The sequence below is a fragment of the Molothrus aeneus genome, chromosome 5 (genome assembly GCF_037042795.1).
Source record: "Molothrus aeneus isolate 106 chromosome 5, BPBGC_Maene_1.0, whole genome shotgun sequence".
Lineage (NCBI taxonomy): Eukaryota > Metazoa > Chordata > Aves > Passeriformes > Icteridae > Molothrus > Molothrus aeneus.
In genome coordinates this window covers 70,268,574-70,288,479 of record NC_089650.1, presented here as the reverse complement: position 1 = coordinate 70,288,479, position 19,906 = coordinate 70,268,574, and the positions used below count along the sequence as shown (strand labels likewise).

General features: G+C 63.6%; 1 protein-coding gene across 1 annotated transcript in view; it reads right to left on the bottom strand.

Annotated features, from left to right (window-relative positions):
- Positions 1–19,906, bottom strand: part of SND1 (staphylococcal nuclease and tudor domain containing 1) — a 79,218-nt gene that overhangs the window by 50,160 nt on the left and 9,152 nt on the right. Inside the window, exons 4-10 of the mRNA XM_066551111.1 lie at positions 17,814–17,892; positions 16,587–16,747; positions 16,407–16,498; positions 14,270–14,425; positions 13,415–13,521; positions 12,846–12,936; positions 4,369–4,482 (exon numbers count right to left, since the gene is read on the bottom strand). Of these exons, the coding sequence (XP_066407208.1) occupies positions 4,369–4,482; positions 12,846–12,936; positions 13,415–13,521; positions 14,270–14,425; positions 16,407–16,498; positions 16,587–16,747; positions 17,814–17,892 (800 nt within the window). The remainder of the gene's footprint in view (positions 1–4,368; positions 4,483–12,845; positions 12,937–13,414; positions 13,522–14,269; positions 14,426–16,406; positions 16,499–16,586; positions 16,748–17,813; positions 17,893–19,906) is intronic.

Sequence of the window (19,906 nt, the reverse complement as noted above, 5' to 3'; positions counted from 1 at the left end):
CACCCATCCAGGTGAGGTTTTCCAGCTGTTCCCCCACCTCATAGCACCAGTGCAGCACCTGGAGCAGCAGGAGATCCATCTCCATCCCGATCCGAGACGTTCCAGGACAGAGCCGAGCGCTCTGGGCCGTCGCTCCCGGGATTCATCCAGCACTGGGAGATGAAAGGCTGGAGATGAAAGGCTGCAGGATCCCACCACACTCCGTTTTCCGTCTGTCACTTCCCATCTCCTCCACCCGGAGCCGTGGGAGCAGCAATTAGCGCTCGGCAGGCCGGCATGGGATTCCCGGCGGAGCTGCGATATCCCGGGGCTCCTGCTCCGGCAGGGAGGAGAGGCTGGGAAGAGCCCTCAGAGGGGCACTGGGGGGAAAAGCCTTCCAGGGGAGCCTGGAATCAGGCCTGAATTGTATTTTATGCATTTTATATTTTATATTAAATAAAGGTATGTATGCTCCTAGAATTTATATGGATCCCAGGATTGCTGAGGCTGGGAAAGCCCTGCAAGGTCACTGAGTCCAAACTGTGCCCAATCCTCACCTTGCCCCTAGCCCAGCGCCCTGAGTGCCACATCCAGGAATTCCTTGGACACCTCCAGGGATGGGGACTCCAAATTTGCCCTTCCAAGGCCTGACCTCCCTTTCCATGGGGAAATTCCTGCTGATTCCACCCTAAGGCTCCCCTGGCCCAGCCTGAGGCCGTTCCCTCTCCTCCAGTCCCTGTTCCCTTGGAGCAGAACCCAAGCCCCTCCGCAGGTGGATTTTCAATAAATGCTCAGATGCTATAAATATTCCCGTGGATGTTCTGTAAATCCTGACACATTCCATGGAGAGATGTCCATGCTGATATTTGATCCATAAAGAGATGTGTCCACACTCCCTGAGCTCCAGATCCACCTCTGGAATGGCAGCCGGGATGGGGGTCCCCACCCTGAGCCCCAGCAAGGGTGGGTTTGATCCCTTGTGGAATTCTTGGATGTTTTTTCCATAATTTTAACTGCTGGTGTGGAAGGGAGAAGCAAACCCATCATTAATTGCACTGCCAGGTAATTAATGACAGCACCAGGGATGGAAACATGACGGAGCCACGGAAGGATGAAACCCAGGGAGAAATAATTGGATTTAACGGGAGCATCCCAGGCCAGAGGGACCTCGGGGAGACCCTGGTGGGGCAGAACTGGGACCAGTACAGGACACAAAACCTCCCAGTCTGGATGCCCCGGGCAGGGCTGACACAAACAGGAGCCAGGACCAGCCCGAGGAGGAGGAGGAGGAGGAGGAAGCAGAGGAGGCAGAAGGAAGCAGCTCTTCCTCTAAGGACTGGAAATTCCACCTTTCTGGGGGTGGTCTGGCAGCACAACTCCACCCCCGCAGCCCCTGGATGTGCCCTAAAGGTGCAGCTGATTCCAAATGCGGATCCCAGTCCATGGGAACAGACATTGAGCAGCCACAGGGCTGCGATCTGGGGACCTCAGGGTGCTGGGATGTGACACTGAGGGGCTGGGAGGTGACCTTGGCGTGCTGGGAGGTGACATTAAGGGGCCGGGATGTGACATTGGGGTGCTGGGATGTGACATTGGGGTGCCAGGAGATGACTCTGGGGTGCTGGGATGTGATACTAAGGGGCTGGGATGTGACACTGGGGTGCTGGGATGTGACACTGAGGGGCCGGGATGTGACCCTGGGGTGCCGGGATGTGACACTGGGGTGCTGGGAGGTGACACTGGGGTGCTGGGATGTGACACTGGGGTGCCAGGATGTGACCCTGGGGTGCCGGGATGTGACACTGGGGTGCTGGGAGGTGACACTGGGGTGCTGGGATGTGACACTGGGGTGCCAGGATGTGACACTGAGGGGCTGGGATGTGACATTGGGGTGCTGTGATGTGACATTGGGGTGCCGGGATGTGACACTGGGGTGCTGGGATGTGACACTGAGGGGCCGGGATGTGACACTGGGGTGCTGTGATGTGACACTGAGGGGCCGGGATGTGACACTGGGGTGCTGGGATGTGACACTGAGGGGCCGGGATGTGACACTGGGGTGCTGTGATGTGACACTGAGGGGCCGGGATGTGACACTGGGGTGCCGGGATGTGACCCTGGGGTGCCGGGATGTGACACTGGGGTGCCGGGATGTGACATTGGGGTGCTGTGATGTGACATTGGGGTGCTGTGATGTGACGCTAGCGTGCCAGGATGTGACACTGGGGTGCCGTGATGTGACCCTGGGGTGCTGGGATGTGACCGCGGGGTGCCGGGATGTGACCCTGGGGTGCTGGGAGGCACAGGGACAGCCCAGCCTCGGGGGCACAGACCCCACGCTGCAGGGCCCCCGGGAGCCCCAGGCTTCGGGAGGAGCGGAGCGCCGCGCGGTTCCGGGGCCGATCCCGGAGGATTTCCAGCGGATCCGCCCGGCGGCGGGCGGGCGGGCGCTGCCTTTCCGCAGTCTCCTTGGAGACTGTGGCTGCTCCGAGGGGATCCCGCTGCTCCCGCTGCTCCCCGGCTCGCGGCAGCTCCCGGCCCCGCCGTGCCCGTGCCAGAGGAGCAGCAGGAAGAGGCGATCTGGGAAGGCATCCATAGTTCGGTGTGGCCAGAGCAAGGCGGCGTGCGGGGAGGCAGGAATTTCCAAATTCCCGTTCCCACAGCAACGCGGGGTCACCTCGGGAGCCGTCGCCCACCGGCACGGCCGGGCCGGCCCGTGGTGCTCCAGGATGGAAAACAGCCTGGAAAAGGTGGGTTTGGAGGAATCTTGGCTTGGCCCCCCTCGTGTGCACAGGCAGGAGCCTTCCCAGGAGCCTTCCCAGCATCTCCAGAGGCGCTGGGGGAGGAGGAGGAGGAGGAGGAGGGATGTGCCAGGAACAAGGCAGGCGCTCCGAGGGTCTCGGGAGCTCCGTGATGCCACAGCTCCAAGTGCATCAGCCATGGAGGGAACGCAGTAACAGAGGGAACAGCACCAGCATGGGGATAAAAATCCCTGCCCTGAGGAGCCCCTGCTGGACTGGGATCATCAAGAGACAGCAGGAAATGCCCATCTCTGCACCCCCACCACTGCCCCAGAAAGGGACACAGGGATCGGAGCCACATCCTGGCTCCTGGAGCAGCTCCAGAGCCCCGAGTGGGATGGAGACTCTGTGAAGAGGGATCAACCCCTCATTCCAGTTTCTGGAACAGCTCCAAAACTGTAAGCAGGGTCAAGGAGCCTCTGTGTAACACAGGAATCAATCCCTCATCTCAGCTCCTGCAGCAGCTCTGGAGCAGTGAGGGGATGAGGGAGACTCTGTGACACAGGGACTGATCCCTTACCCCAGTTTCCAGCACAGCACTGAGCTCTGGGCACAGTCAGGGACACTCTGTGTGTGACACAGGGGCTGATCCCTCATCCTGCACAGCCCCAAGCACAGTCAGGGACACTCTGTGTGTGACACAGGGGCTGATCCCTCATCCTGCACAGCCCCAAGCACAGTCAAGGACATTCTGTGTGTGACACAGGGGCTGATCCCTCATCCTGCACAGCCCCAGAGCTCTGAGCAGGGCCAAGGGCTCTCAGCGTGTGCTGCACACACACCAGGGCCATGTCCTGTTTCCCAGCCCAGCTCTGAGCGGGGTCAAGGGCGCTCCCCGTGCCCAACCCCAGCTCATCCCAGCGCTTTCATGTCCCTGCCGCGCGCTCGGATCCGGCTCCAGCGGCGCCGGCCTGAGAGAGCTCAAACACAGAGAGCAGGGACCAAGCTGTGCAGGAACAATGTGACTTTTCCAGCCCTTCCCAACGTTCCAGAGCCTGCCAGGAACCCATCGATCCTGAGCCGCCGGTCACGAGCCGGCCCTGGCGTCCCTCGGAGCCCAGGACACAGCAGCTGCTCCTCTGGGGTGGGGAGCTCCCAGAGCCCAGCCAGCCCCACGGCCCAGGGGAAGGAAAACCGAGGATTCACTCCCTCAGGAGCAGCTGTGCAGCCTCCTGTGCCTGCCCCACAGATGGGGACACAAGGGCATGAGGCCACAGGCACAGGTATCCCTAAGGAACATCCCACACCCTGGCCGGGAGTGCCCACGGAACAGAGGGGAAAATGAGGCAGGAGAAGAGGGACGGATCTGTCTCCCTGCAGCCACCAGTGCACGCTCCAGCCCTTCCCAGGCCTCCTGCATCCCATGGGATGGGCTCCCGCAGGAAGGGAAAGGGGGCACGGGCATCCCAGAGGGAGCAGGAGCCCCATGGGAGGGGGGATCCACACAGACCCTGCCCCCTGCCCGGCCCCTTCCCACCCTGCTCCCATCCCCTCCCTGTCCCCACAGTGTCCCCAGGCACCGTCCCCTCCCTGTCCCCAGTGTCCCCAGGCGCTGTCCCCTCCCCGAGCGCTGTCCCCGCGGTGTCACCTGGGCGCTGTCCCCCTCGAGCCGTGGTGGCCGGATGCTGGACAGGTGAATGGTTTTGTGGTCCCCGGAGTTGAGCTTCACCACGATGGCATCGGCGTTGAGCACCTGCATCACCTGGGGACAGAGACAGAGCTGAGCATGAGCACACCGAGGGCCAGGTGCCACCGTGACACCGGCCCTGCCACCCTGACTGCCATCCCCAGCACAGTGAGCAACCCCAGCCCCAGCCTGGCTGTCACCAGGGGAATGTGGCTCCTGGCACGGTGACACGTGGCACACCAGGGCACTGCCAGCCGTGTGTGTCCTGTGCCAGGGCTCAGCCCCCTGGGTTCCATTCCAGAGGCAATTCCAGAGAGGCAGGAGCAGCAGCTGGACACTGGACAAGGGATGATGCTCGGGGAGGAGAGAGCCAGGACAGCCCGTGGTGGGAGCAAACTAATCAGGATCACAAAGTCAGGGAATCCTGGAATGGGTTGGGTGGGAAGGGACCCCAGAGCCCCTGCAGTGCCAGCCCTGCCATGGCAGGGCCACCTCCCACTGTCCCAGGCTGCTCCAGCCCCAGTGTCCAGCCTGGCCTGGGGCACTGCCAGGGATGCAGGGGCAGCCCCAGCTGCTCTGGCAATCCCAGCCCAGCCAGGAATTCCTCATTGCCAAGATCCCATCCCTGCCTGCCCTCTGGCACTGGGAGCCATTCCCTGGGTGCTGTCCCTGCAGGCCTTGTCCCCAGCCCCTCTGCAGCTCTCCTGGAGCCCCTTCAGGCCCTGCCAGGGGCTCTGAGCTCTCCCTGGATCCTTTCTCTCTCCAGGCTGGGCACCCCCAGCTCTCCCAGCCTGGCTCCAGGCAGAGGGGGCAGGAGGATCCCAGTGGGGCTCAGGACACAGGGGTTTAACAGTCCCAGTTCTCCAGCCCAGCTCAGTAGAGTGCTGGATATTCCCAGTGGCAGGACAGGAACCTTCCCCTGCCTGCTCCCAGCACAGCCCAGTCCCCCCCAGTCCAAAAGGCTCCCACGGCTGCTTATCCAGCAGGATCCTGATCCCACACATGCCTGGAGCCACGGGGGGAGGCAGGAGCTGAGCCCACTCCAGCCCTCTTTGCCCTGCAATCACACCCACCCCTCCCAGCGTGCTGGGCCAGAGGGAGAGCAGGATTTAAGGAATTCTGATCCGAGCAGACACCACAGGGCACAGCAAAGCCCCCGGGAACGTCCCGGCCTCTCCCGGCTCGCAGCTCCTGGATGTTTCTTCGGCAGGAGCAGCCCAAAGCCGTGTGCCTGCCAAGTGGAGTAATCCAATCTCACGCTCCAGGGCATCCAGGGGCGAGGAGGGAGCGGCCTCTCTCCTTCCTGCCGCCCAAGACTTGGGAAAAGCGGGATGCGACGCGGAGCTGCCGCAGCCAGGGCCGCTGCGGGTCAGCTCCGGGGGCAGATCCCGCGCTCCATTACACATCCAGCACATGCTTCCCCGGGAGCCGCGGGAGCCGCGGGAGCCGCGGTCACATCTCATTTGTTCCCTGGCAGCAGGAGGCAGCAGCCGGCCAGCGGCTCCCGGCGGCGCGGCCCCGATCCGTGCGGGAGCGGCAGCGGGGACGGGCCCGGCCCCTCCGGCCCCCAGCGCCCCTCCCCGGCAGCAGCGACTCCCGAGAGCCCGCACAGGGGTGGTGAGCCGGCTGAGAGGGGATGCAGGACACGGGATGCAGATAGCAGCACATGGATGCAGCAGGACACGGGATGCAGCAGGACATGGATGTGGCAGAACATGGATGTAGCAGGACACAGGATAAATCAGAATACAGGATGAAGCAGGACATGGGATGAAGCAGGGTGTAGGACATGGGATGCAGCAGGACATGGGACTCAGCACGACACAGGATGTAACAGCACATGCAAGCAGCAGGGTACAGGATGAAGCAGGACATGGGATGCAGCAGGACATGGGATGAAGCAGAATATGGGATGCAGCAGGACATGGGACGAAGCAGAATACAGGATGTAGGACACGGGATGCAGGAGCACATGGATGTAGCAGGACACAGGATGCAGCAGGACACGGGATGCAGCAGGATACAGGATGCAGCAGCACATGTATGTAGCAAGACACAGGATGAAGCAGGATACAGGATGAAGCAGAACACAGGATGTAGGACATGGGATTCAGCGGGACACAGGATGCAGAAGCACATGTATGTAGCAAGACACAGGATGAAGCAGGATACAGGATGAAGCAGGGCATGGGATGCAGCAGGACATGGGATGCAGGACATGGGATATAGCAAGACACAGGATGCAGCAGGATACAAGATGAAGCAGGATACAGGATGTAGCAGGATATGGGATGTAGGACATGGGATGCAGCAGGACATGGGATGTAGCAGGGCATAAGATGCAGCTGGACACAGATGTAGGATACAGGAGGCAGCAGGACACGGATGGAGCAGATGATGGGATAGAGCAGGACTTGCAGCAGGACACAGATGTAGGACACAGGATGCAGCAGGACACGGCGCCTGGAGCAGGGACATCGTGTCTCCCAGGCAGGACAGAGCTGGGTGGCAGCAGGAGCCAAGAGGGACCTCCAAGGTCCCTGCAGGGCCCTGACCCAGTTACAAAGGGTCCCTGCAGGATATGGGATGCAGCAGGATAAGGGATGCTGGAGGACAAGGGACACAGCAGGACACGGGACACAGGGCCAGGGCTCCCACGGGATGCCAGTCCCAGGCAGGACAGAGCAGGGTGGCACAAGGGGCACGCCCAGGTGCCCACCCTCTCTGGGCAGCCACTCCCTGCTCTGCTGGAGCTGCAGGGAGGGCAGGAGGGTCACAGGGGGTGACACGGTGACAGAACGGTGACAGAACAGTGACAGAACGGGCGGCTCAGCACCGCCCCGGGGCCGGGGCTTTTGTCTCCCCCCACGATGCCAGCCCGCTGCAGCCACTTCCCTTATCCAATATTTATTGTGGCTTCTCCTGCCTGCGAGAGGCCCTTTGATAACGGGATTGGAAGGATTATTTTTTTAAAGCTCTGCAGCTGTTTCTTGCAGAGCCAGCACGCTCCGGCTGCTGCTTCCCACGTCCCCCGGGCTGGGAGCAGGGAGGGCAGCTCTGGAATGTCCCTGTGGCACCGGCCAGCCCGGTCACCCCCGTCCCATCACCGCTCCAGGGCACGGGGCTCGCAGCCCTCCCTTGTCCACATTTATCAGGGAAGATGTTTTTCCTCACTGCAAGACCTGGCCCAGCAAAGCCTCCAGTTTTCCACCCCGGGCTCTGCTTGTCCCCAGTAGTGGGGGCACACAGGGAGGGAGAATTGGGATCAGAACAGGCACAAAACCTCCCAGTCTGGGTGCCCTGGGCAGGGATGGCACAGACCCAGAGCCAGGACCAGCCCGGAGCCAGGACCAGCCCGAGGAGGACGAGGAGGAGGAAGCAGCAAAGGGAAGCAGCTCTTCCTCTGAGAATTGGGAATTCTACCCTTCCCGGCAGTCTGGCAGCAGGACCCTACCCCAAAAACATAGGGGACGTGCCCTAAAGGTGCAGCTGATTCCAAATGCTGATCCCAATCCATAGGAACAGCCAGGGACAGACACAGAGCAGCCCCAGGGCTGAGATCCGGGGACCCTGGGGTGCCGGGAGGTGACCCTGGGGTGCCAGGAGGTGACCCTGGGGTGCCGGGATGTGACCTCAGGGTGCTGGGATTCCACTTTTAGGGATGGTTTCCCTGGGAGCTGGGGACAAGGACCCCCATGCCTGGGGACCATGGGGACATGTCCCCACTCCCAAAGCCCCTGACTGCTGTGCTCCTGGGACAGCATCCCTGTCCCGGGACAGCATCCACTCTTGGGATGCACAGGGAGCATCCCCAAAGCTGAGGGTGACCTCCTGCACCCCAACAAGGACGGTGGCACTTGGGGAGCCAGAGCCCAGCACCAGGAGTGGCTCGAGTGTCCCCCCACCCAAAAATGTCCTTTAGAGGGGTTTTGGCAGGGTCTGGCACTCAGCTCAGCTCAGGAGCAGCTCCCAGGCTCGGCTCTGGCACATCCCCCCGAGCTCTGGGATGATTTGGCCGCGACCAGAGCTCCCAGCAAAGGGACTGAAAGCCAGGATCAGAGGAGCCGGGCCGGGCTCAGGAGCATGGCAGGGCGGGAGCAGGGGCGGGACACGGCCCGGGGCTGCTGGAGCCCCCCAGCCCGCGCTGCCGCAGCCCCCCCTGCAGAGGATGGCTCCCAGCCCAGCCCAGCGCAGGCACGGCTCCGCAGCGTGTCCCAAATCCCGCTGCTCCCAGACCAGCTGACGTAGGGATTTCGGGAGAGAGCCTCCAGCCCCTTTGACATTTCCCTTCCTCTGCTTTCTCCTCGCCCCTCACCAGCACCAGCCCCACAAGAGAGGCTGAGCCTCCCCTGCTCCCCCAGCCCAGCCCAGCCCAGCGCCGGCAGCCGCAGCCAAAATTAGCCGGAGCCGATTTGCCGCGGTTGATCAACGGTGCAAAGGCAGGTTGGGATCTTCCTCCTCCTCCTCCTCCTCCTCCCCCTCCCCTCGCAGCCCCTTCCAGCAGCTCCTGCGTCAGCTCTGCCGCTGCGAACGAGCCCCGCTGTGCCGAGCACGGAGGCGGCTGCGGCGCCATCCCTGCCCGCCCGCTCCGTGCCCGAACCCGGCACCGGCACCGGCACCGGCACGGCCGAGCCCCGGGGAGCGGGACACGTGCCCAGCTGCGGGCCCCGCGGCCGTGCGGGCATCTGCCCTCCTTCTCCCTGCCGCCTGCGATTCCGGGCGAGGGCAAAAAGAGAAAAAAGCCCCCAAAGTGACACCGAAATGCGGGGGCGCTGCGGCTGCCAAAGGCCAAATTCCAGAGCCCCGTGCGAAGAGCAGGAGCGACCCAACAGGCGGGGAAATTCCAGTCTCCTCCCCGAAAAGCAGGACACGGTGTTTGCTGCCTTTGGGGGCTCCCAGGGACCCCGCAGAGCCGGGGAATTGGGGGCATCCTGCAAACTCTACCCCCCAGCCCACGGGGATCCCACTCCACAGCGCCGGGGGTCGGTGCCCACCATTCCCAGGGGAAAGCTGGATCCCCACCGCTCCTGGGGATGGGGGCGAGATGCTGCTGATCCCAAAGCCACCCCGGACATCCCCTTCCAGAGCCTGGGGGGGCCCCCCTGCTGCTATCCCACAGAATCACGGCGTGTTGGAAGCGCCGGGAGCATCCAGCCGCCCCCTCCAGCAGCTGAGCGGAGCGTGACTGACGGCCCTGGCACAGCTCCTGGCACAGCTCCTGGCACAGCTCCTGGCACAGCTCCTGGCACAGCTCCTGGCACAGCTCCGGTGGCAGCCGCTGCCAGCGGCGCTTCCCAGCGTTCCAGCGCCGGCACGCGGCCCTGCCGTGCCCACGGGACACCTGCCCAGGTGCCATTTGTCACCGCCACGGGGAGGGGAGGGGACAGCCACGTCCTCATCCCGAGGGATGGGCTCTCAATTCCGGCCTCCCGGAGCCCCTCCGAGCTCGGTGTCCCTGCACTGCTCCCACAGGGAATGCCCAGCACACCCTCCCTGGTTTGGGCAGGTTCTGGGGAGCTCTGCTCCTGTCCCAGCCACATTTGAGCCCCGGAGCAAGCACAGGAGCCATTCCCAACCTCATCCCAGAGGACACAAGCCAGCACTGCCACAGGGATCAGCTCTGAGCAGCTACAGGAGCTCCTGGCTGTCCTGGCAGCTCCAGAGCTTTTCCATCTCTGCTCCATTCAACCCCCAGCATCCAAGAGACCTCCAGGGTCTGCCAAAGGCTTGATCCCATTCCTGCATTCCCCAGGATCTGCCAGGCTTGATCCCATTCCTGCTTTTCCAAGGAGCTGCCAAGACTTGATTCCATTCCTGTATCCCCCCACCAGGATCTGCCAGGCTTGATCCCATTCCTGTTTTTCCCCAGGATCTGCCAGGCTTGATCCCATTCCTGCATTCCCTGCCAGGATCTGCCAGGCTTGATCCCATTCCTGCTTTTCCCCAAGATCTGCCAGGTTTGATCCCATTCCTGCTTTTCCAAGGATCTGCCAGGTTTGATCCCATTCCTGCTTTTCCAAGGATCTGCCAGGTTTGATCCCATTCCTGTTTTTCCCCAGGATCTGCCAGGTTTGATCCCATTCCTGCTTTTCCCCAGGATCTGCCAGGCTTGATCCCATTCCTGTATCCCCCCAGGAGCACCCAGGCGAGGCCAGGTTGCTGGGACACGATCCCGATCCCAGCAGGACCGGAGCAGCTGGAAGGATCCGACCCTGTGCAGGGACCAGGCCGACTTTCCAAGAAATGTGGCTGCTGCCCATTCCCAGGGAAATTCCAGCCGCTCGGGAGCCGCGGCCGCTGCCTGGGCGAGGCGGCAGCTCCATCTAGTGGGGCCGATGCCACGGATCCTGCCCGGCCCTGCCCAGATCCCGCATCCCACCGGGACCGGCCCGCGCTGCTTCACCTCCCTCCGGCACCGGCTGTGCCCCTGGATCTGTGCTGGGATAGGGATTGCCGGGCACCCATGGGCAGGGATTGTCGGGCACCCATGGGCAGGGATTGCTGGGCACCCATGGGCAGGGATTGTCGGGCACCCATGGGCAGGGATTGCTGGGCACCCATGGGCAGGGATTGTCGGGCACCCATGGGCAGGGATTGCTGGGCACCCATGGGCAGGGATTCCTGGGCACCCATGGGCAGGGATTGCTGGGCACCCATGGGCAGGAATTGAAGGGCATCCATGGGCAGGGATTGCTGGGCACCCATGGGCAGGAATTGAAGGGCATCCATGGGCAGGGATTGCTGGGTGCTCAGGGGCAGGGATTGCCGGGCACCCATGGACAGGGATTGCTGGGCATGCATGGGCAGGGATTGCCGGGCATGCATGGGCAGGGATTGCTGGGCACCCATGGGCAGGGATTGCTGGGCATCCATGGGCAGGGATTGCCAGGGCATCCATGGGCAGGGATTGTCGGGCATCCATGGGCAGGGATTGCCGGGCATCCATGGGCAGGGATTGCTGGGCATCCATGGGCAGGGATTGCTGGGCATCCATGGGCAGGGATTCCTGGGTGCTCAGGGGCAGGGATTGCCGGGCACCCATGGGCAGGGATTGCTGGGCACCCATGGGCAGGGATTGCCGGGGCATCCAGGGGCAGGAATTGCTGGGCATGCATGGGCAGGGATTGCTGGGCACCCATGGGCAGGGATTGCCGGGGCACCCATGGGCAGGAATTGCTGGGCATGCATGGGCAGGGGTTGCCAGGGCATCCATGGGCAGGGATTGCCGGGCACCCATGGGCAGGGATTGCTGGGCATCCATAGGCAGGGATTGCCGGGCACCCATGGGCAGGGATTGCCAAGGCACCCATGGGCAGGGATTGCTGGGCACCCATGGGCAGGGGTTGCCAGGGCATCCATGGGCAGGGATTGCCAGGCACCCATGGGCAGGGATTGCCAGGGCATCCATGGGCAGGGATTGCCGGGCACCCATGGGCAGGGATTGCTGGGCACCCATGGGCAGGGATTGCCAGGGCATCCAGGGGCAGGGATTGCCGGGCACCCAGGGGCAGGGATTGCCGGGCACCCATGGGCAGGGATTGCTGGGCACCCAGGGGCAGGGAACACACCACACCCCCCAGGAGAGGGGCTCAGCAGCATCTCCAGCCTTTGGGAGAAGTGGGAACCAATACATGGGGCAGCCATTCCCCTGGGAGGATCAGGAATTGATCCATGGGGCAGCCATTCCCCTGGGAGGATCAGGAATTGATCCATGGGGCAGCCATTCCCCGGGAGGATCAGGAATTGATCCATGGGGCAGCCAATCCCCGGGAGGATCAGGAATTGATCCATGGAGCAGCCATTCCCCCAGAGGATCAGGAATTGATCCATGGGGCAGCCATTCCCCCAGAGGATCAGGAATTGATCCATGGAGCAGCCATTCCCCGGGAGGATCAGGAATTGATCCATGGGGCAGCCATTCCCTGGGAGGATCAGGAATTGATCCATGGAGCAGCCATTCCCCTGGGAGGATCAGGAATTGATCCATGGGGCAGCCAATCCCCGGGAGGATCAGGAATTGATCCATGGAGCAGCCATTCCCCCAGAGGATCAGGAATTGATCCATGGGGCAGCCATTCCCCTGGGAGGATCAGGAATTGATCCATGGGGCAGCCATTCCCCGGGAGGATCAGGAATCAGTTGAGATGCAATCCCATCCCCGTAGCCCCGCCTGACCAGAGTGAGGTGCCAGGACGCCCCCAGTCCGTGCCCACAAACCAAAGCCCCTCTCTCTCTCTCAGGGCTCCCTCCCTTCTCCTGGCACCTCCTCCCACTGCAGCCCTGCTGGGGATCCCAGAGCACCCTGGGATCCACGGCCGTGATCCAGCCCAGGGAAATCCCTCTGGGGTTTGTGCAAACCCATGGAGAGGCCAGGCTGGGAGCTGGGCACCCCGTGCTGTGCCCCTGGTCCCCAGATGTCCCTTCCCAGCCCCGCTCACCTTGGCCACAAACTGTTTGTCCTTCTGATCCAGGTTTGCTGTGGGGGCCACGTAATCCCTCCAGATCCTCAGCTTGCGCTCCTTGGCAAACCTGGCAGGGTGGGGACAGTGGGACATCAGGGCTGGGACACCTGGACGTGCCAGGGGTGGCACTCCCAGCAAAGCACCCGGGAGAGATGGAGGGGAGATCACATCAATCCCACCCCAGATCAGCCACATGGGGCTGGAGTCACTCTGGGCACCCCATGGAGGCAGCTGGGTGCAGTGGAACAATGGGATCAGCTGGGATCAGCTGGGATCAGTGGGACCAGCAGGAGCACTGGGATCAGCTGGGAGCAGTGAGAACAGTGGGATCAGCTGGGATCAGCAGGACCAGTGGGATCAGCAGGGAGCAATGGGATCAGCTTGGAGCACCGGGATGAGCTGGGGGCACTGATAACAGTGGGATCAGCAGGAGCACTGGGAGTAGTGGGATCGGAGGGATCAGCTGGGAGCACAGGAATCAGCTGGGAGCAGCAGGAGAAGAGGGAACCGAGGGAGCAGAGGGATCAGCAGGATCCCCATCCCACCTCTCGGCCGCGCGCAGTTTGTCGGCACCGCGGGTGTAGACGGCGATGGACCAATCCACACAGCGGGCAAAGCCCTCCTTCAGCAGCAGCTCCGTGATGTTCCCGTTCTGCAGGGAGCAGGATTCCCCCAGGTTCAGCAGGATTCCCCCAGGCTCAGCAGGATCCCCCCTGGCCCTGGCCCTGCTCTGGGGGACCTGCACAGCCCCTTCAATGTCCCCTGAGCTCCCAGTGCTACTGGAGACCTCACCAGTGACACCCCCGGGCTCTGCCCTCCTCACAGACCAGGATGTCCCAAACCCACCCACAAATCCCAGTGACACCCCCAGGCTCTGCCCTCCTCACAGACCAGGATGTCCCAAACCCACCCACAAATCCCAGTGACACCCCCAGGCTCTGCCCTCCTCACACGGACCAGGATATCCCAAACCCACCCACAAATCCCACTGACACCCCCGGGCTCTGCCCTCCTCACATGGACCAGGATATCCCAAACCCACCAGGAAACAGCCCATGAATCCCAGTGACACCCCCGGGCTCTGCCCTCCTCACACAGACCAGGATATCCCAAACCCACCCACAAATCCCAGTGACACCCCCAGGCTTTGCCCTCCTCACATGGACCAGGATGTCCCAAACCCACCCACAAATCCCAGTGACACTCCCAGGCTCTGCCCTCCTCACACGGACCAGGATATCCCAAACCCACCCACAAATCCCAGTGCCACCCACAGGCTCTGCCCTCCTCACACGGACCAGGATATCCCAAACCCACCCAAGTCCTGGTTCCCCCACTGGGAGCAGCCTGTGACCCCAGAGCGTCCCCAGCCCCCGGAGCCAGCCCGTGCCAGCTCTCACCGGGTGCAGGATGGTGCCCAGGATGTTCTGGTTGTGGCAGCTCTCCAGGACAATCTGCACATCCCTCTGGAGCAGCCGTGACTCCGTGAAGAATTTGGCTTCGGCCGCGAACGGCTCCGGGACCTCGGAGTCAGCCTCACGCTTGAAGGTGGGACACTGCAGGACACGGGGACAGTCAGGGCATGGGATGGACCCAAAACCTCAGGCTGCCCCCATTCCCTGGCTCCAGGGGTGTTTTGGGGACTGAAATTGGGGAATTTGTGTCAGGACAGAGCCCTATGGCTGCCCTGGGAAACAGGGACCGACTCCAGCTCAGGGGAGCCCTGGACAGGGACCTGGAGCTGCTGCAGGGCTGGAGCCCCTCAGTTCCCAGGGATCCAGGCTGGGAGAGCTGGGAATGCCCAGCCTGGAGAGGAGAAGGATCCAGGGAGAGCTCAGAGCCCCTGGCAGGGCCTGCAGGGGCTCCAGGAGAGCTGCAGAGGGACTGGGGACAAGGCCTGCAGGGACAGCACCCAGGGAATGGCTCCCAGTGCCAGAGGGCAGCCAGGGATGGGATCTTGGCAATGAGGAATTCCTGGCTGGGCTGGAATTGCCAGAGCAGCTGGGGCTGCCCCTGCATCCCTGGCAGTGCCCCAGGCCAGGCTGGACACTGGGGCTGGAGCAGCCTGGGACAGTGGGAGGTGTCCCTGCCATGGCAGGGCTGGCACTGCAGGGGCTCTGGGGTCCCTTCCCACACAAACAAGTCTGTGGTTCTTTGAACTTGGACAACAGCAGGAATTTCTCCATGGGAAGGGTGATCAGACATTGGAAGGGGCTGCCCAAGGAGTTCAAGGGATTCCTGGAGGTGGCACTCAGGGCTCTGGGCTGCGGACAGGGTGGGCACTGGGCACAGCTGGGACGGATGGGCTGGGAGGGCTTTTCCAGCCTCAGGGATCCCTGGATCCCGTGAACTCCCAGCACAATCCTGACCAGGGTGTCTGACAGCCCCACCCAAGCCACACCTGTCCCCACCCCACGGTGACACCTCGGGCTGCTCCCAGCCTGGTACCGCAGGTGCAGCAGGTGACAAGGATGTCCCTCCACCCCTCCCTGCTGCAGCCTGGGACCCAGAGAGCTGCAGGTGCCAAGGAGGTCGGACAGGGAAAGAAATAGGCAGAGGGAATGTGGCAGTGGGAATTGGGCAGCGAGAACTGAGCAAGGGGAATTGGGCAGAGGGAACTGGGCAGAGGGAATGGGGCAGAGGGAACTGGGCAGTGGGAATGGGGCAGAGGGAACTGGGCAGTGGGAATGGGGCAGAGGGAACTGGGCAGAGGGAACTGGGCAGTGGGAATGGGGCAGAGGGAATGGGGCAGTGGGAATGGGGCAGTGGGAATGGGGCAGAGGGAACTGGGCAGAGGGAATGGGGCAGAGGGAACTGGGCAGTGGGAATGGGGCAGTGGGAACTGGGCAGAGGGAATGGGGCAGAGGGAACTGGGCAGTGGGAATGGGGCAGAGGGAACTGGGCAGTGGGAATGGGGCAGAGGGAACTGGGCAGAGGGAACTGGGCAGTGGGAATGGGGCAGAGGGAATGGGGCAGTGGGAATGGGGCAGAGGGAATGGGGCAGAGGGAACTGGGCAGAGGGAATGGGGCAGAGGGAATGGGGCAGAGGGAACTGGGCAGAGGGAATGGGGTAGAGGGAACTGGACAGAGGGAATGGGGCAGTGGGAATGGGGCAGAGGGAACTGGGCAGTGGGAATGGGGCAGTGGGAATGGGGTAGAGGGAACTGGGCAGTGGGAATGGGGCAGTGGGAATGGGGCAGAGGGAACTGGGCAGAGGGAATGGGGCAGAGGGAATGGGGCAGAGGGAATGGGGCAGAGGGAACTGGGCAGAGGGAATGGGGTAGAGGGAACTGGACAGAGGGAATGGGGCAGAGGGAACTGGGCAGAGGGAATGGGGCAGAGGGAACTGGGCAGAGGGAATGGGGTAGAGGGAACTGGACAGAGGGAATGGGGCAGTGGGAATGGGGCAGAGGGAACTGGGCAGTGGGAATGGGGCAGTGGGAATGGGGTAGAGGGAACTGGGCAGTGGGAATGGGGCAGTGGGAATGGGGCAGAGGGAACTGGGCAGAGGGAATGGGGCAGAGGAAAGGGGCTCACCTTGATTCCCGAGAGCATGACGGTGACCAGGTAGAAGTCGGGCAGGAGCAGGGCCCTCACCACGCTGCCGTCCCGCACGTGCTCGATGATGGCTGCAGAGTGACACCGGAGCTCAGCCCACTGGGCTGGGGACACGGGACAGGGGGACAGGGGGACAGGGGGACACAAGGACACCCTTACCATTGACGGGTTTCTGGTGCAGGGAGTCCACGAAGTGCCGGGGGTTCTCCAGGGTGTACTTGAGGTCGCGCACGGTGTGCGAGCCCGTGCCCTCGCTCCACATGCCCTTCTTGGCGCTGCGGGCCTGCTCCTCCAGCTCGGCCAGCCGGCTCTGCTCGGGGCTAAGGGCACGCCGCACTCAGCCCCGCAGCCTCCGGGGCGCTCGGGGGCCATCCCCGCCCGACCCAACGCAGCTCCTCCCACCGCCCATCCCAGTGGGAATGCAGCGGGAAGCGCCTCTCCTGCCATGGATGGGGAGGAGAGCCCGGGAACCCCTCCAGAGGCTGCTCTGGGCACCACGGGGGAGAGGCAGCAGCGTTCCCGGCTCCCAGCAGGGCAGAGCAAGTCTGGGAGAGCAGGGAAGGCACATTCCATGGGATTCCATGGGATTCCAGGGATCAGCCCGGCCCCACACGCACAGGCGGCCACTGAGGGGCCACCAAAGTGCCCACAACCACCTCCCAGCCCTGGCACCAGTCCTGCCAAACAAACTCGGGGATATTGAACAGAGCAGCTGGGGCTGCCCCTGCATCCCTGGCAGTGCCCCAGGCCAGGCTGGACACTGGGGCTGGAGCAGCCTGGGACAATGGGAGGTGGCCCTGCCATGGTGGCACTGGAGGGGCTCTGGGGTCCCTTCCCACCCGACCCATTCCAGGACTCCGTGACCCCACAAAGGAGGCTGACCCTGCCCTGGAAGTGTCCTGCACCTCTGGAATGGATCCTGTCCCCACAGCTGCAGCCCTCTCCAACGCCCCAGGATGTGAGGGAGCCCAGGAAAAGCCTCGGCTCTGCTGGCACAGGGATCACCCAGCCAGATCCAGCACCAGCCGTGTCCCAGCACCTCCTCTCCACTGGGAATGAAGGGGACTCAACCCCACCCCAGGAGTGACTTTGGAGGCTCCCAGAGAGTCTCTGCTCCACAGCCCAGGTGCCTCTGCATCCCAGGAAAGGAGGCAGCCCCTGCCAGCCCCTGCACAGCCCCAAAGCCCAGGGGACACCCCAGAGGTGCCGGTGGGATGTGGGCACCTCGGGAGCCAAGGAGCAGGGCTTGGCCCCTGCAGCTGAGGGATCCAGGGGCTCCGTGCCTGAGCACCAGCCTGGGATCAGGATCAGGATGGGGGTGGGATCAGGATCGGGATGGGATCAGGATCAGGATGGGATCAGGATCGGGATGGGATCAGCACGCACTTGTTGGCTCGGATGCCCTCCCGCCGGGACGCCAGTCCTTCGGCCACCAGGGACTCAGCAATGTTCTCACCACTGGTGTCTGAGAGAGGAGAGGAGCAGAGGTGAGAGGAGACAGAGGGACACGGGAATGGGGCAGCATTCCCAGAATCCCAGGTAAGCAGTGCTGCAACAACCCCAGAGCTCCCCTGGCAACACAGCCTGGGCTCCCTGAGCCCCTTTCCATGGGCAAATTCCTGCTGCTGTCCAACCTCACCTGCCCTGGCCCAGCCTGAGGCCGTTCCCTCTGCTCCTGTCCCTGTTCCCGGCTGTGCCCTCCTGGCAGGGACTTGTGCAGAGCCACCAGGGCCCCCTGAGCCTCCTTTGCTCCAGGCTCAGCCCCTGCCCAGCTCCCTCAGCCCTCCTGGGGCTCCAGCCCCTTCCCAGCTCCATTCCCTGGACACTCCAGCCCCTCCAGGGCTCTCCTGGCAGGAGGGGCCCGGAGCTGCCCCCGGATTCCAGGGGGTCCCTGGGCAGGCCCAGCACAGGGCACAGTCCCTGCCCTGGGGCCGTGCCCACCCTGGGGCTGCCACAGCCCAGGGTCCCTCGGCCCCTCCTGCCCCCCCGGGCTCGGGCCCAGCCGCTGGCACAGCACCCCCAGGGCCCTTCCCAGCTCTGCAGCGCCCCAGGGGCTGGGGCTGACCCCAGGGCAGCACCTGGCACCCGGCCTGGCTGTGCCTCCCCTGCTGTCCCCAGCCCCCGGATCCAGCCTGTCCCCATCCCCCTGCAAGCTCCCTGCTCTCCATCCTCCCCAGGCAGGAGCTGCTGCAGGGAATCTGTCACAGCATTCCCACATTAATGGTGTTTAAACCCTGACAAACTTCATCAGGAAACATTTTCTGCCTCATTTCTCCCGCCCGCGCCGCTCCAGGCGGGGCTGGAGCAGGGATGGGGATGGCTCCAGAGAGGCCCCAACATCCCAACCCTTCCCAGGCTCACTCCCTGCCCACGGGCCCCAGGATGGCCCTGGCTGCAGGGCGGCTCAGGGGAGAGCAGAGCAGCAGCTCCCCAAACCCAAGCTCCAAATCAAACATTGGATTCCATGGTCTTGGATCTCGGGGGTCCTTCCCAGCCAAAATGTCTGTGATTCCAATCCCTCCCTCTGCAGGAGGGGATCCCCATCCCAAAGGGCCTCCCTGGCACAGTGGGAGCTCAGGAGTGCATCATGGCATGTCCTGAGTGGGAAGGGACCCCCAGGGATCACCAATCCAGAGCCAGGACGTCCCAAAATCCCACCCTGCGCCGGAGGGCATTGTCCAAACGCTCCTGGAGCACAGAGGTAACTCTGACACCCCGGGATCTGTGGGACCTGGCAGCCCTGAGGGTCCCACTCCCCTCTGGGGCAGCCTGGGCCCCATGGGGACACGGGAGGAGCTCCCTGGATGTGCCAGGGTGCAGCAGATGGCCTGGGATGGGCTGGGGGCAGGGCTCCAAGCAGGCACTGCCCACCTGGGCACATCCAGCTGAGCCCAGGAGCCCCCACGGAGGGAGCTCCAGCCTTCCTGGGCGGGCAGGGGCACTGCTGCAAGTCGGGGAGGAGCGGCCATGCCGGGCTCTGCAGCCCTGCACCCTCAGACCCCGGAGCCACGGGGAGCTCTGCCCATCCAGGGCTGCCTCCCTGCTCCCTCTGCAGAGCCCACTGCCCCATCCAGGGCTCCCTGCTCCCTCTGCAGAGCCCACTGCCCCATCCTGAGCCTGCTCCCTCTGCAGAGCCCACTGCCCCATCCTGAGCTCCCTGCTCCCTCTGCAGAGCCCACTGCCCCATCCTGAGCTCCCTGCTCCCTCTGCAGAGCCCACTGCCCCATCCAGGGCTCCCTGCTCCCTCTGCAGAGCCCACTGCCCCATCCAGGGCTCCCTGCTCCCTCTGCAGAGCCCACTGCCCCATCCAGGGCTCCCTGCTCCCTCTGCAGAGCCCACTGCCCCATCCAGGGCTCCCTGCTCCCTCTGCAGAGCCCACTGCCCCATCCAGGGCTCCCTGCTCCCTCTGCAGAGCCCACTGCCCCATCCAGGGCTCCCTGCTCCCTCTGCAGAGCCCACTGCCCCATCCAGGGCTGCCT